The sequence below is a fragment of the Perognathus longimembris genome, chromosome 7, assembly GCF_023159225.1.
Source record: "Perognathus longimembris pacificus isolate PPM17 chromosome 7, ASM2315922v1, whole genome shotgun sequence".
In the NCBI taxonomy this organism is placed as follows: Eukaryota; Metazoa; Chordata; class Mammalia; order Rodentia; family Heteromyidae; genus Perognathus; species Perognathus longimembris.
The window spans coordinates 63,017,628-63,034,767 of NC_063167.1; the positions used below are offsets into that span (position 1 = coordinate 63,017,628).

Below are 17,140 nucleotides of genomic sequence, written 5' to 3' on the forward strand. Positions count from 1 at the left end.
AGTTATTATGCTCTGTAACTTTTCTCATGCAAAAGATTCACTTTTCTAGAAGATATAGAAGACCATATTAGAATCTTTTTTCTAGTCACTACTTATAATACTAGTAACAGTAACACTGTAAAAATAGTTTCAATATACAAGCCCCATAAGTATTTCTCAATTGACTTAACAATGACTGGAGAATCAAACAGTTAAAATTAAAAAATCTGTATGTAAAATCTTGACTTAGGGAGTGAATGCAAATATTTGGGGTGAAGGTGATCTTCAAGAATTGTCTGGAGTATGTATTTTTCTTAGAACAATCTGTTTATCTCTTTGCAGATAAATACATGACATAATATAAAGATTCAGTGTACAAGTTATTTTTACATATTATGCAACATGATCTAAAAAATAGTAGAATTTATTTGAAAACTTAACAGGGCTGTTCTACAAGAAACAAAAACAGCCAGTTTTAACATTCATTCCTAATTTCATAGCCAAAGTAACAAACAAACCATTATAGCAATAATATATTTTCCTCTGTTTACAGGAAAGCAGAGAATATTTATTGGATATTTTTACTTTCTGCTGAAAGCAGCAAAGGATGTGGTTTTGCTAATGTTATGGGATTCTTGAAAGCAGATTGCCAAATTGGATGGCTCTTGAGAAGGCTTACTGATGTATGCTCTGTGTCTATATACAAGCATACATAAACACAAAACTCCACAATCAGTAAAACCATAATTAACACGACTTTTCAAACCTGGATTGAAATTTTTAGTTAAGTGGCAAAAAAAGAAGAGAATATAAAAGGCTTCTGTACAGAGATGCCAACTTGCTCTGGAAAGAACACAAATTGGATATTGAGTAATTTTATTTCAAATGCATATACATGATTTTCATGATACTGCTATACAGCCTGGACAAATTTTAATAATTTATATTCCCACTTTCCAAAAAGTGAGAAAAGTTCTAAGGTGCTACTATGATACAGTACATCCAGCTAAAAAATTTCACATTATTAGGGCTAGTAAGTTGGGCTCTGTTTTCCTATTTGTACAAAAAATTTCAAAGCAAATGAAAAAGTTTGAGAGACAAAATTTATCCTTGTCAGCCTATAAGACTTATACACTCATATCCTTCTACCCTTAAAATTTATATTGTTGATAAAATAATGCATTCTGCAATATCATTTTAAATTGCATGTTAGTCTCACATTGTTGGTGTTGATGAGTCTCCAAGCTTATATCTTTTTTTTCTTTTCTTTTTTTGCCAGTCCTGGGCCTTAGACTCAGGGCCTGAGCACTGTCTTGGCTTCTTTTTGCTCAAGGCTAGTACTCTGCCACTTGAGCCACAGCGCCACTTCTGGCCATTTTCTATATATGTGGTGCTCGGGAATTGAACCCAGGGCCTCATGTATACGAAGCAAGCACTCTTGCCACTAGGCCATGTTCCCAGCCCTCCAAGCTTATATCTACTGAGTAAATTTAGATAAAACAATGTGAAAATCAATAACTCACCACTGGAAATTCAAGTTATTTGTTAAAATGACTAGTTTTCAGGTCTTTTCACCACTTTTAACATATCAGCATTAAAACTAAGTAAGCAGCGAGACAGAATTTCTAAAGATCATTATTGTAATCAGACTACAAGGTTCTGTTGAAGCAGGGTGCCATTCAATTCTAAAGTATACTAAGATCTGAGAATCACAGTTTGAAGCCAGCCTGGGCAGGAAGGCATATGAGACTCTTAGCTCCAATAAATTACAAAAAAGATCCAGACATATTCCTGTAACTCAACTGATAGAGAGCTAGCCTTGAGAAAAAAATGCTCAGGGACATTTTCTGGGCCACTAACTTCCAGCCCCACAACTGGTGAAATAAAAAAAAAATCCCATTGACCATTTAAGTCCTTTTTTTATGAAAAAAATTTCAGGTAAAGCAAAATCTCCAAACTGGACAGAATTTTGAAAACTAATTCTGCACATATTATGATATGCTTCTGTGTTTGTGTGTGTGTGTGTGTGTGTGTGTGTGTGTGTGTGTGTCTGGGTGCATGCCAATCTTAGGGCTTAAACTCAGGGCCTTATTTTGCTCAAGGCTAGCACTCTACCACTTCAGTCACAGTGCCACTACTAGTTTTTTATGAGTAGTTTATTTGAAATAAGAGTCTCATGGACTTTTCTGTGCAGGCTGGCTTTGAATAGTGATCCTCAAATCTCAATCTTACACGTACCTAAGATACCTAGCACCCAGTATGACATACATTAACTTCAGTACTCTTGAAGTACTTCCCAATTTCCTTAGGCTGTGAATACATTTCTCAATTTTTCATATAGTACTTCTTATGCTTTGTGATGACAACTTGTGTTTTATTTTCCTCATTAAATTATAATCACATCCAATGGAGGGACCATAGTCTTATAATTTTCATAATCTCACACTTAGTAATTTGCTTAGCACACAGAAAAGCCCAATAGAGTTTGAATGAAAAATGGGTAAATAGATGTGTTATTGTATGTATCAAGTTCAATTTGCTAAGTATGTAGCAGGTAGAGGTTTAACATACACAGGATAAATCTCAACTCCATTTTCTATACTGTCTTTTACCTTGTACCAGTATCAATTCAAAGTGGATCAAAGACCTTAACATAAAACCTGAAACTTTGAAACCACTATAGGAAGTAGTAGGCAAGAACTTCCTGAATACAATTCTATGTGCTCACCAAATAGGAGAGAAAACTGACAAATAGGAATGCATAAAGTTAAAAACTTCTGAGCAATGGATGATATTTTCAGTAAGTTTAAAAGACAGATGGGAAAAGATCTTTGTCAGTGTTCCACCTGTGATAGTCTAACAGCTATAATATATATGGAGCTTAAAAACTAAACTTTCAGAGAGACAGTAGAGACCAGGTCTGTGAAACAAAAAACTTCTTGTCAAATGGTATTTCCACAGTTTTGGGTCAGCTACCTTAAATTATGTATCTAAAACCAAACAACTACTAAACATAGACCTATCAGTGGAACACAATAGCTCAACAGCTATGTATATATGATCATATAAGACAAGGATAAGCAAACTCTATTGCTGACATTATATTTAAAGTTCTAGGTGAATTTCCTTTGGCATACGCCACATGGCTACTGTATATGATTTTGGTACACTGGGTACTGTATATATGCCTACCTGATCTAGGGAAGGGAAAGAAAAATGAGGGTGTAAGATATCGCAAGAAATGTACTCACTCCCCTATTATGTAACTATACACCTTTCACACAACACCTTGTCAACAAAATTTAATTAATAAAAAAATTAAAAAAACTAAACTCTCAAAGAATCTTAAGTCAAATCAATAAATAGGCAAAGAAGGTAAAGAGACACCTCTCAGAAGAAGTTCAAATGACCAAAATGTTCAACTTCTCTGGCCACAAAGAAAATGCAAATCAAATCAACACTGAGTTTCCATTTAACTCTAGTCAGAATGGCCATCATCAAGAAAACAAACAAGAAATGCTGGTGAGGATGGGAGAAAGAAAGGATCCTAATACACTGTTGCTGGGAATATAAATCAGTGCTACCACCATGGAAATCAATATGGTTATTCCTCAAAAAAACCTCAAAATATGCTATAATCTAGGGGGACATATATCAAATGAATGAAAGACAAAGTACAACAAATGCACTTGAACACATAAGTTCATTCCAGTACTGTTTACAATAGTCAATTAATGGAAATTACTTAGATCCCAACAATGGATGAATGGATCAAGAAATGTTATATATACAATAAAATTTTATTCAGCCATTAGGTTCAAAGAACTTACATCATCTCCAAGAAAATGACAGCTGTGGGGGAAAATGACATCAAGTGAAGTAAGCCATGACCAGAAAGACACAGGGTACAGGATTTTCTCCTATATGGATTTTGACACAACATACAGCCCATATATGTAGATGTTACAACCCATATATATGGATATTACAACCCATACATGTGGATATTAGACTCCAAATATACAGGGATATATATATATATATATATATATATATATATGTATATATATATGTATATGTAGGAATGAGGCACATATATATATATATATGTAAGAGTGAAACACTATTATGTAAACTCTTTGAACACTTAAAAGTTTGACAAAATTAATACCAGGAAGCCTAGGTATGTTTTTAGTGGGGGATATTGGAAGGGAGTGAATGAATGGAAAAGGGAACAGTGGACAAATACAGTCACAATACTCAATGTATGTTTGTGAAAAAGGATGTGGAAAACTTGACATGATTGTTGGGCAAAGAGGTAGTTGGGAAGGGGAGTGTCATGGAAGAGTTTGCTCTGATCTAGAAGCACAGTACATTTTAAGTTGTAATTAACTTATACAATCATTCAAAATGAATAAGTAAATAAAAGTTTAAACAATTGTCAGGCTGGGTCAAAGAAAGTAAGTGGAGATCGACTGGATTAAATTTGGTGAAATCTCCATACCATTTGCCCGAGTGGCTGAACCAGTTTACGTTCCCACCAACAATGAAGTAGGGTTCCCTTTTGGTCAAAAGACCACAAACAAGAACACACTAAAGGTGCCAGCACAACAATGTTCATTGCAGCACAATTTGTCATAGTTAAAATATGGAACCAACCCAGATGCCCCTCAGTAGACGAATGGATCAGGAAAATGGGGTACATAAATGGAATTTTATGCCTCTATCAGAAAGAATGACATTGCCCCATCTGTAAGGAAATAGAAGGACTTGAAAAAAATTATACTAAGTGAAGTGAGCCAGACCCAAAGCAACATGGACTCTATGGTCTCCCTCATAGGGAATAGTTAGCACAGGTTAAGGCTAGTCACAGGCAGAGGATCACAAGAGCCTAATAGCTATGCCCTATGAATGCATAAGATAATGTTAAGTGAAAAGAACTCCCCCACTCTGAAAAAAATCATGCTGTTCTGTTATATTTGAATTTCAAATAAAGATAATAAAGATCTAAAATAGCACATTTTTTCCACTCAGCCAATATTTATTGGTAGTCTTTACTGTAACAGCTACTAAGGTAGATCCTAGAACATAGAATGATGCAAAGTTCGGATCTCTATTTTTAAGAAAGATACAGTTTAGATATGTGGGGAAAGTTCTATAATAATCACAATAAACAATATTTAGTGTATGCCATTGTGAGAAGAAGGAGCACAGGATTTGCAGGAAAGGGAGCCCTGGTACTGACTTGATGGTAGGTATAGGAATCTGCACTGTGGGATGCATAGCATTCAAAAAAAGGAAACTAGCAAGAGGGAGGAGAAATGTTTAAGTGAAATAATTAAATGAAAAGTTACTTCTTTATTTGACAAGCTTGTCTCACTATCTGCAGCTTCTATTCTCTACTCTCCTCTGAAAATTTGACATAGGAGGTATCTTTTGAAAACTATGCAGCATGAAGCTCTATATTCTCCACAATTTAATCCCAAAGGTAAGTGATTAAGAGCTCAGACTTCGCAAGCATGCCTGCATAACAATCCTAGCTATGATATTTGATAATTATGTGATACTGAGTGAATAACTTAATAATTTGTAAAATGAGTATAATATCTACCTCATAATGATTTTGAAGATTAATATAATTTCTACAGATGTGTACAATAGCACTATATTATATAATATTATAGTGAATATAGCTATTATTAATATCCTTCTAGCCTCTTTGATCCACTGTTCTCACGCTGATACCTTCAGAGAAGCTATACTTCATAATCTTACAATCTTCCAAACTTCAGGTTTCATCAATCCTTGTCCTTATTCACGATGTTTGCCTACATCTCCCAGCTGCATTAGCACCCTAGTCGGGTAAAGCTTAGCATTTAACCTTTTCTATAAGGAATTCCTAGCATATGTACACACTGGTAGAAAAAGGAAGTTCAACACCTAGGGTATTTTGCTTTGGGTACTTTGTGCTATCTTAAGGCTCCAGGACACAGTAGGTTTTCTTTTATTTTAGTCAATGGATATTTCTATCAGCTGTAAAGTATTTTAGTGGGTCAGAAAATCCTTACCCAGACAAAAGGGAATGTTACTACACTGTGGGTGGGAGTGTAAACTTGTTCAACCACTCTGGAAAGCAGTGTGGAAGTTCCTTAAAAGACTAAACATAGTATAGCTCCTCTGTGACCCGCAACCCCACTTCTGGGCATTTATTCAAAGGCTCACAAACAAGGCCATACTAAAGCTACCAGCACAACCATGTTCACTGCAGTCTTATTTACCATCGCTAAAGTATGGAACTAACTCAGATACCCCTCAGAAGATGAATGGATCAAGAAAATGTGGTATTTATGCACAATGGAATCCTATGTTTCCATCAAAAAGAAAGACATTGCCCCATTTATAAGGAAATGGAAAGACTTGGAAAAAGCCATACTAAGTGAAGTGAGCCAAACCCAAAGAAACATAGCCTCCATGTTTTTACTCATTGGTAATAATTAGCATTTGTATAGGATAGTCCTAGCAGAGGATCACAATAACTCAATAGCTATGTAAATATGCTCATATAAGATGATGCTAAGTGAAATGAACTCCGAGATATGGAAACAGGAGGTTCTTTATTGAGGCTCTTATTTTAATGTACTATGTGAGAATTTTCTTTTTCCTTGCCTATGGTTTATCCCCTGTTTCATTGTATTTGATTTTGGTACCCTGGGTATTGTATATACATTAATCTGAATTAAGGAAGGGAAGGGGAATATCAAAATGGTGAAACAAGGTATAAAGGATGATCCAATGCAATAGAGATACTCGGAAGACAATATGTTGGAAATTAACTGTATAACTCCGGGGGTGGGAATGGGGTTAAGGGAAAGGGGAGGTGGGACAAAAATGAGGGACGGGTAACAAGTCTGACAAGAAATGTACTCAGTACCTTAAGTATGTAACTGTAACCCTTCTGTACGTCACCTTGACAAAAAAAATTAAATTTAAGAAAAGAAAGAAAATACTCACCTATTTATTTGTATGCTTTGACTTTTGAGATTTGCTTTCCCCCCCTTCTTCCAAAAAGTCCCTTTGAGACATTTATGTTTTGAAAACATTGTTGCCCTAGTATATTATATCTATACTCATTCTTGAAAATAATTTTCAATTATCTGAATTCTGAACTCAAAAGGGTTTACTAAAACATGGTAAATTGCTGAGAAACAACACTACTCTCTCTTAATAAGCCAGAAATAGGAATATATGTGTATGAATTCAAAGAAAGACGGGCAAGTAGCAGTTAAGAGTAAGGCACTAGTAAACGTCTAGCCAGCTTCTAAAAAAGTGCAACCTAGTACAACCACTATGAAAAACAGTATGGAACTTCCTCAAAAAAATACAAAATAGAACTACTGTATAATCAAAAGATATCATTGTGTGACATTTATCCAGACACAATAGAGTCAGGCTCACACCCATTTTTATAACAACACTATTTGTAATAGACAAAATATGAAAGCAGCTTAGATATCCTACAGTTAATGAACAGATAAAGAAAATATGGTATATATACATGATGGAGTATTATATAACCATAATAATTGAATTAACTTTGGCAGAAAATGTAGTAGGCCAGGTTTAGAAGGACAAAAGTGAGATCTACTCCTAAAAGGCATATACATGCATACATACACACACATACTCAGAGCATGACTGTAATAGGAATTGTGGAACTGTATGGAGACATGAGAAAGAGATAGGGGAAGAAAATGTTGGAGGATGAATAGTATCTAAACACATAGTGTCTGTGCATGAAAATGTACTGAGGAAAATCACTGAAAGTTGTTGAACAATAAGAGTGCTAATGGGGATAGAAGTAGTTAATCTGACTAAAGCATAATATGCACATGTGTGAAATACCACAGTGAGACTAATTTGGACAATTAATATTTGCTAAAGAAAATGAATTACAAGAATGTAAAATAGGTACTATTATAGGTGAAAATCAGCAAGAGGAGAAAGGGCAAAGGGAGATGGTGACAGAGGGTAAATACGGCCAAAAGTCTTTGTAAGTATGTATGAAAATTTAAAAACATAGAATCTATTGAAGTTGTTTGAATAAGAGGGGATAGGGAAATAAAGAATGATGCTAGAGTATGGTGAATTTGGTCAAGGAACATTTTACCTTTGGTCCTTCGGGGCCATTATGTCCAGGAATCCCAATGTCTCCAGGAAAACCCTAGAGAATATGAAAATATAGAGAGTTGATTTCACAGAGAATTACTTTAAATCTATTATAGATATACAAATTCTCTTTACTTTTCTTTCATGTTCAATTAAGGCAATTGGTAGTCTTTAAAAATATTAACAGTTGTTAGGCAACTGTTTAATACTAGAATAAAAATTTAGTGTAGTGTACAAAAGCAGAATTTATGTTATCAGTTATTCAGAAACAATCCTCATACCTGAAGCAAACTCCCTATTCCAGTCTAAGACAATGCAAGTTTTATCCAAAACTTATTTTGATTTAGAAAAAGAAGTGTGACATGATCTTTTGATATCATGTAAGACACAAAGCCATTAAGAATATGAGGGACAAGGTAACAAACAGAACAAGAAATGTATCCAATGCTTAACGTTGGAAACTGTAACCTCTCTGTACATAAGTTTAATAATAAAAATTTGAAAAAAATAATTAAATAAAAATAAAAAATTTAAAAAAGAATTTTTAAAAATTAACTTTATTAGATTTACTTTTGGCTAACTATGTGTTGATTTATATAATTTTGGTAGGTGGAGATGGAAACCAATTCTATTTGGCTATAAACAACCCAACTGTAATTGCTCGACATATAAAATATTGATTAATTTTGCATCTTTTTTTTTGTTAGTACTGTGCTTTGAATAAGGGCCTTGAGTTCTCAAGATTTCAACTCCTGTGCAACAACACCCTTCATCCCTTTTTGCTTTAATTATTTTTCAGATACAATTCAAACTTTTACCTAGGACTAACCTAGGAGATCTTCCTATCTCTCCCTTCTCAAGGGCAGGAATTCCAGGTGGGAGCAAATACAACCTGCTTATTTGTTGAGAAGGTGTACTCTGGATCTCTGCCTTCCAAGCCACTAAGAATGTAGACTTGCACTACAACATCTAACTCTAATTTATTTTACTATAACATCTACTATGTAATTACCTATAAATACACACCTCCCAAAATGCTTATCTAACTTCTTACTCATTTCATTGTTAATGAATAAATTTGATAAAATCTTTGGCTTGTATTTAGACTTGCAAGAGAACAATAATTTTACCTTTTGCAAATTATACAAGCCGCCTAAAACAGTTGGGTCCAGAAATAGAAATGGATCACTGTGTTAAATATAAACCTGTCTTGGGAATGAAAGGGCTTAGAATGCTGCTCTAAAATGGTGATATTAAAATAATAAATCAGGGAACATGATTTATCATCATCATAAATTAATAATTGGTGTTTTATCTGCACTGATTATTATTACAGATAGGCTTCAGCATTTCTCATTGATGTAGACAAAGCAAAGTAAGAAAAATTTATAAAGCAGTCTTTTCTTTTTCTTTTCTGGTGTGTATGTCAGTATAGGTCTGGAACTTGGGGCTTAGTTGTGCTATTGCTTGGATTTTTCACTTATGCCTGGTGCTCTAACCCACTTGGCCACACTCCCTCTTCTAGCTTGTTACTGGGGTTGTCTCTGAACCTCCTCAGATCTCAGCCTCCATCATTGGTATAAGCCATCTATGGTAGACCACAAGTAAGCATTTTTAAAAGCAAAGGTGGCAGGCAATGCATAATTGTCAACAAGAAAAGGTAGTTCATCTTGCAAGATGGAATAGGAGAAACATTAGAACTTCTAGGTATAGACAGGAACTTTTTGAAAAGAATCCCATAGGGGGCTGGGAATATGGCTTAGTGGCAAGAGGGCTTGCTTTGTATATATGAAGCCCTAGGTTAGATTCCTCAGCACCCCACATATAGAAAAAGCCAGAAGTGTTGCTGTGGCTCAAGTTGGCAGAGTGCTAGCCTTGAGCAAAAAGAAGCCAGGAATAGTGCTCAGGCCCTGAGTTAAGCCCCAGGAAAACAGCTTGGTATTGGCACCAGAACAGGCCTGAAGACCAATGGAACAGAATTGAAGACCCAGAAATGAACCCACAGAACCCACAGAATGAACCCACGCCTACTTAATCTTTGATAAAGGAGCTAAAAAATAGTCTGGAAGAAAGAGAGCCTCTTTAACAAATGGTGCTGGCAAAACTGGTTCAACACATGCAACAAACTAAAACTAGATCCTTACATATCACCTTGCACCAAAATCAATTCAAAATGGATCAAAGATCTCGAAATCAAAACAGACACGCTGAAAACACTAAAGGAAGGAGTAGGAGAAACACTTGGGCTCCTTGGCACAGGATGGAACTTCCTGAACAAAGACCCAGAAAAGCTACAAATCAAAGAAAGGTTGGACAAATGGGACTGCATCAAACTGCAGAGCTTCTGCAGGGCAAAGGACATAGCTCGCAAGATAAACAGAAAGCCCACAGATTGGGAGAAGATCTTTACCAGCCATACAATGGACAAAGTCCTCATATCTAAAATATATGCAGAACTAAAAAAAATTACATTCCTCCAAAACAAAACCGCAAAGAACCAATAGCCCCCTCATCAAGAGGGCTAAAGACTTAAAAAGAGACTTCTCTGATAAGGAATTGAGAATGGCCAAGAGACATATGAAAAAATGCTCTACATCACTGGCCATAAGAGAAATGCAAATCAAAACAACATTGAGATTCCACCTCACCCCAGTATGAATGTTATATATCAAGAAAACTAACAATAACAATTGTTGGAGAGGATGTAGCCAAAAGGGAACCCTACTTCATTGTTGGTGGGAGTGTAAACTGGTTCAGCCACTCTGGCAAGTGGTATGGAGATTCCTCAGAAGGCTAAACATAGAGCTCCCCTATGACCCAGCAGCCCCACTTTTGGGTATCTATCCAAAAGACCACAAACAAAATCACAGTAAAGCCACCAGCACAACAATGTTCATCGCAGCACAATTTGTCATAGCTAAAATATGGAACCAACCCAGATGCCCCTCAGTAGACGAATGGATCAGGAAAATGGAGTACATATACACAATGGAATTTTATGCCTCTATCAGAAAGAATGACATTGCCCCATTTGTAAGGAAATGGAAAGACTTGGAAAAAATTATACTAAGTGAAGTGAGCCAGACCCAAAGAAACGTGGACTCTATGGTCTCCCTTATAGGGAATAATTAGCACAGGTTTAGGCAAGCCACAGCAGAGGATCACAAGAGCCCAATAACTATACCCTTATGAACACATAAGATGATGCTAAGTGAAATGAACTCCATGTTATGGAAATGATTGTTATATCACTGTTGTAACTACTTTCAGCGTGCTATGTGTAACTGTAGCTTCTATTATTGATGATCTTCTTGTATCCCCTTACTGTGGTTGTACCTACACTATCTCTGTGTCTTATCTGAGTATATTGGAAACCATGTATACTGGTATTAGATATTGAAAGGGAATAACAAAATCGAGAGACACAGGGTAAAAATAGATAAACAACTACAAAAGCAATACTTGCAAAACTGTTTGGTGTAAATGAACTGAACAACTCATGGCGGGGAAGGGGAAAGGGAGGGTGAGGGGGGAAGGAGGGACGAGGTAACAAACAGTACAAGAAATGTATCCAATGCCTAACATATGAAACTGTAACCTCTCTGTACATCAGTTTGATAATAAAAATTAAAAAAAAAAGAATTCCATAGGCACAGTAAATAGGAGAGAGACTTGACAAATGGGATTACATCAAAATAAAATTTCTGTACAACAAAAGAATAGATACTAAGCTAGAAAGACAGTCAACAGACTGGGAGAAGATCTTTGCTAACAATACATGCAATGAAGTTCTAATATCCAAAACATACACGAAGCTCAAAAGATTAACACCTTTCAAAACTAGCAAAACCGATCAATAATTGGGCAAAGGAATTTAAGAGAGACTTCTCGCAAGAAGTAAGCATAGCAAATCATCACATGAGGAAATGCTCATCATTCCTGGCTATAAAGGAAATGCAAATTAAAAGAGGTTTGACATTTTATTTCATTCTAGTCCAGATAGATTGACCAACATAAAAAATTCAAACCACAACAAATGTTGGAAGATGTGGTGAAAAAGAAATTCTGTTGCACTTTTGGTGGGAATGTAAACTAATAAAAGCACTCTGGAAGGTCATTTGGAAGATGGTTTTCTTCAAAAACCAAACACAGAATTCCCCTATGACCCAGTGATACCACTCTTGGGCATCTACCCAGAATATCACAAGTCAGAACTCAGTAAAGACACTTGAGCATCCGTGATCATTGCTGTACTGTTCACAGTGGCCAAGCAAGGGAAACAGCTCAGATGCCCTACAACAGATGAGTAGATTAATAAAATGTCACACACACACACACACACACACACACACACACACACCCCATAAAATTTTACTCATCTATTAGAAAGAATGAGATTAAGTCATTTGTGAGGCAAAGGACGACCTAGAAGAATCCATACTAAGTGAAGTTCGCCAAGCTTAAAGAAACAAACAGTGCATGTTTTCTCTCATATTTGGAAGCTAGATCTAAAATGTAACTGAACATGAAAACCTGTACAGGACTCTAGGCATTCATATATGCAGTATACACCACATGGAAAATTACCTGTATAACTTGTGGGCAGGAATAGGAGAGGGAAACTTGGGAAAAGCAAAAGAAGAAATAATATTGGCCCCCAAAAGAAATGTACTTATTACATAACTTATGAAATGGTATTCCCTTGTATAATGACAGTAAAATTATGTATTTTTTAAAAAGTGAAGTTCAATGGAGGAATAAAAGGCATGAGAATAAAAACTGAAACAAGTCAGAACACAAAGTTGGCTCTGGGATACTTATGTGAAGAAAAAAATATAAGAAAGTGTCCCTCACTCATTCAGTCTGGATTAGAATGAATGTGCTCCGACAGACTAAATGTGAGATTTAACACTTGGATTCTTTGGAGACAAATACAAGCTAGGGATATTTCTGACCCACAAAAAGGAAGTGGTACCAGAAAGATAAGAGAACCAGACTTCTGGAAATTCTAGAGTCACTCAATATGGAGTTGTTCAATTTAACCTTATTGATTGCTTTATTAGTCAGTAGGAATCAGGCTGTATACATGGAATTAAAAATTGTTTTTTCTTTCTTTCCTGGAAATCCAATTTCCTTTCCCTTGAACATACTCCAGAGTGGGACAGGGGATCTCTGATCTTTTAGCAATCATATTAAGTGATTATTTGGGGGGTGGGTAGGTTTGGTCATGGGGCTTGACCTCTGGGCCTGCATGCTACTCCTGAGCTTTTCAGCTCAAGGCTAGCACTCTACCATTTTGAGCCACAGTGCCATTTCTGGTATTCTGGTGGTTAATTGGAGGTAAGGGCTTCATAGACTTTCCTGCCAGGGCTGGCTTTGAACCTTGATCCTCAGTTCTCAGACTCCTGAGCAGCTAGGGTTACAGGTGTGAGCCACCAGTGCCCAGCTATTCTTAAAGGAACATATACAAATACGTGAAAATGTAAAATGAATAACTTCTCAATTCCTCTAAACTAAACTCACTATGTTCCCTATAATGTCTTCCCTCACTTTTCATTATTTGAGTGGATATTACTCTGGACCACCAATTTCCTCACCAAAAAGTTCTACTTTATCTTTTAAATATTCTTTTTTTCTGCTCTTTCCCTGTTCTTTCTCTTAAGAATTCTCTTTCCAACCTGGTATCCAACTACTTAACATGATGTTTTAGCTTACTTTATTTTGCATCTCAGGTTGTGAACTCCATGAGTGCACTTTATGTGTTATTCACGACCACATTCCCAGGCAACTAGGAAAACATCTGGCACACAGTAATTACTTGACTAAAATGACTTTTTGTTGTTGAATGACTGACTTGTTTCTTTTGAAGAAGAGGACATGTTGTCCTGTATCTACATGGGATCCCTTAGGACTCGTTTACAGCCAATTCAGAGAACATTGGTACAAAGCATCCTCCTGGGAAAATTCAGAACTTGTCAATCTTGCAGTAGAGCTTACAACACCTTGTTATACCAGAAGGCAAGGAAGATATCATAGGTATCAAAATGAGAGTCATGCTAAAGGAACTTACAGATGCTGGAAAAGGATCCTACTGGCTAGGCACTGGAAAGTATGAACTTTATTCACCAAGGAAAAGAATTTTGTTGGATTGAATTACGTCAAATATTTTTAAATTTTAAGTTCACATGCAACAATACCAAAAACTGTCCATGATTAGAAGATATATCAAACCAACTCATTAGCTGGAAAATGTTGATGAACCATCAAGAATTGACTTTTACTTTCTTCTATGCTGTATCTCTGTTATGTAAACAATAGATAACAGATATATTTCACCCACTATCACAATATCACACAATATCAACTATTTTCTCCCAAAAACAAATGTAGATACAGTCAGGACTTTGTAATGTGACTTCAAATTGTCAAGGACAATGTAAGATCCAGAGATGTAGAGAATTATACCATGAGACTATGAAGCCTAGCCTGTGGAAAAATTCTTTAGTCAAATGGCTGGGAGCTTTAACAATTAAATCACAAAAGGGAAAAAGGGAATGAGAAGAGAATTTGTAAACTGAAAGACCTACAAAATAAAGTAAAATAAGATAAGTGATTGCTTTTAAAGATGTATACTTGTGTGAGAAATTATAAAGTTAAAAAAAAAAAAACAACAAAAAACGTTGAGAGGTTGCTTCTTTGGGGCAGGAGAGATGTGGTTGGATCAGGCAAACAAAGGTTTCCGGAATAACTGGAAGTAGTATCAATGGTTTATAGAGATACACATCTGTTTTATACAGTTGCTGTGTTTGTGTCTTATTTTGCAACAAAACAGCAAGAAAAATTTAAGGAGGTTATTCTGATTAAACATGGAGCCTTTAATATAGGTGAACATCTGCCATTTCTTGTTAACAATTAAAACATCAGTAAAGAAATATTAACAGTGTCAAAGACAAGTGTCAAAGATGAAGAGAATCGAACAAAAGATGTCAACAAATAAAATCTTCAATGATAGACAAGTAAGTTGAATATGTTTAAATTAAAACAAAATTGAAGAGATCAGAAACACATCCGTGTACTTATTTAAAAAGAAAATATCTGTATTTAGTTGAGAAATGTGGCCAAAGAACTTTTTCATTATTTTAAATTCATATGTGGGTTACTTCCAGGCTTACTTTTTAAGCTATATGTGTTAAGATATAACTGGATAGACTGAATTTTTATGATATCATACATGAGCATAAAGGAATTTTTATGCTCAAAATTCCTTTAAGACTGTGTTTCAAACTACTGGATGTAGGCATCCTTGCCAAACAAAATTTCAGAATGTACACATATTGAAAGATAAAGTATATAGCATTTAGGTCTTTACATTTCATTTTTTTATGTTAGCATAAAAATACAAGAAGAGGGACTGGGAATGTGGCTTAGCAAAAGAGTGCACAAAGCCCTGGGTTCAATTCTTCAGCACCACATAAACAGAAAAGGCTGGAAGAGGCACTGGAAGTGGCTCAAGAGGTAGAGCCTTGAGCAAAAAGAGCCAGGGACAGTGCTCAGGCCCTAAGTCCAAGCCCTAGGACTGGCAAAAAAAAAAAAAAATAGAAGAAGAAAAGTAAAATTAAAATTCTGATAAAGTGGCTGGGGATATGGCAAGAGTGCTTGCCTTGTATACATGAAGCCCTGGGTTCAATTCCCCAGCACTACATATATAGAAAATGGCCAGAAGTGGCGCTGTGGCTCAAGTGGCAGAGTGCTAGTCTTGAGCAAAAGGAAGCCAGGGATAGTGCTCAGGCCCTGAGTCCAAGGCCCAGGACTGGCCAAAAAAAAAAAAAAGTTTTTCCAATGCATTTTTTTAAGTTCAAAATAACATAAACACTGAAAAGTCCAACTATTTTCTCACAAATGAGCTTCCCCATTTCAGTTAAGTCATCTATCACAATGGAAAATATGATATCTTAGTATGGAAAAGTAAGAATAGCCTGACTTCTGGTGTCTTCTTAATAGAAGTTGTATGATCATCAATTTTTACTAAGAAGTAGAAAATAAAGTAGCTTTAAAAATAAAAAGTGTCTTCTATTTTCAGAACCTCCAGATCTGTTAGCTGCAATAGAGTGATTCAGTGTTCTCTCCAGGAAAAACAAAGTTTTATTATTCTCAAATCAACTAAAGGCTGAAGACTAATTCACATGCATATTTTACAGTAAAACTTGGGAACCAAAAGCACTAGCAGTTTTCATTAGTTTTTCAGGAAATCATAAAAGTAAAATGCTGCTTTTCTTATTTGGCAGTAGCCAAAGCTGAAAAGCTAGCATCGTGGAAAAGTAAATATATTCTCTATGGCATAATTTTTCCAACAGAAGTAATAAATATTCTGTTTTCTATTGAATATTTAGTTCTTCCATGTAAAAGTGATAATTGAAAGTCAACAAATAAATAAATACAATAGGGAAACTAATTAATGTATAGACATAAAATAGCAGAACCTGAGCGAATCTGAAGTGTTTTATGCTGAGAAAAAGAAGCCAGACCCCCCCCCCCCCCAGAAAAAAAGACTACATACTATTCCATACTCTTTGGGTTTATCAATAGAAAGACTTTAGGAAATGCAAATTAATTGATGACAATGAGGCACCAAAGATAGCCAAAGAAGAAAAGGAGCAGATGAAGGTGACTGAAGAAATTGTTGGGTTTGACAGGTGCATTATACTGACTTGATAGTGGTCTCCTAGGGCTATATGTAAACAAAATATAACAGATTATAGTCTATGTCAAATATATAACCCAACAGATCTATCACAAAAGGAATTGGCATTAGATACTTAAATGCAGTTTTTCTTGTTGTCAGCCACAGTTTATGTAATAATCTGAATGCCTTCAGAGAAAAGAGGCAATTTACTTATTGAACTATTCTTCAGGTAAAAATCAATGAAACTGATTTTGAAAAAATAGCAAGACTCTAACTATGAATTTTGAATCAACAAGACTCTGGTTTTCCAAA

General features: G+C 35.5%; 1 protein-coding gene across 1 annotated transcript in view; it reads right to left on the reverse strand.

Moving 5' to 3' along the window:
- The window catches only part of Col24a1 (collagen type XXIV alpha 1 chain), a 265,766-nt gene that overhangs the window by 166,463 nt on the left and 82,163 nt on the right, over window positions 1-17,140 (reverse strand). Inside the window, exon 19 of the mRNA XM_048352139.1 lies at window positions 8,147-8,200. Within this exon, the coding sequence (XP_048208096.1) occupies window positions 8,147-8,200 (54 nt within the window). The remainder of the gene's footprint in view (window positions 1-8,146; window positions 8,201-17,140) is intronic.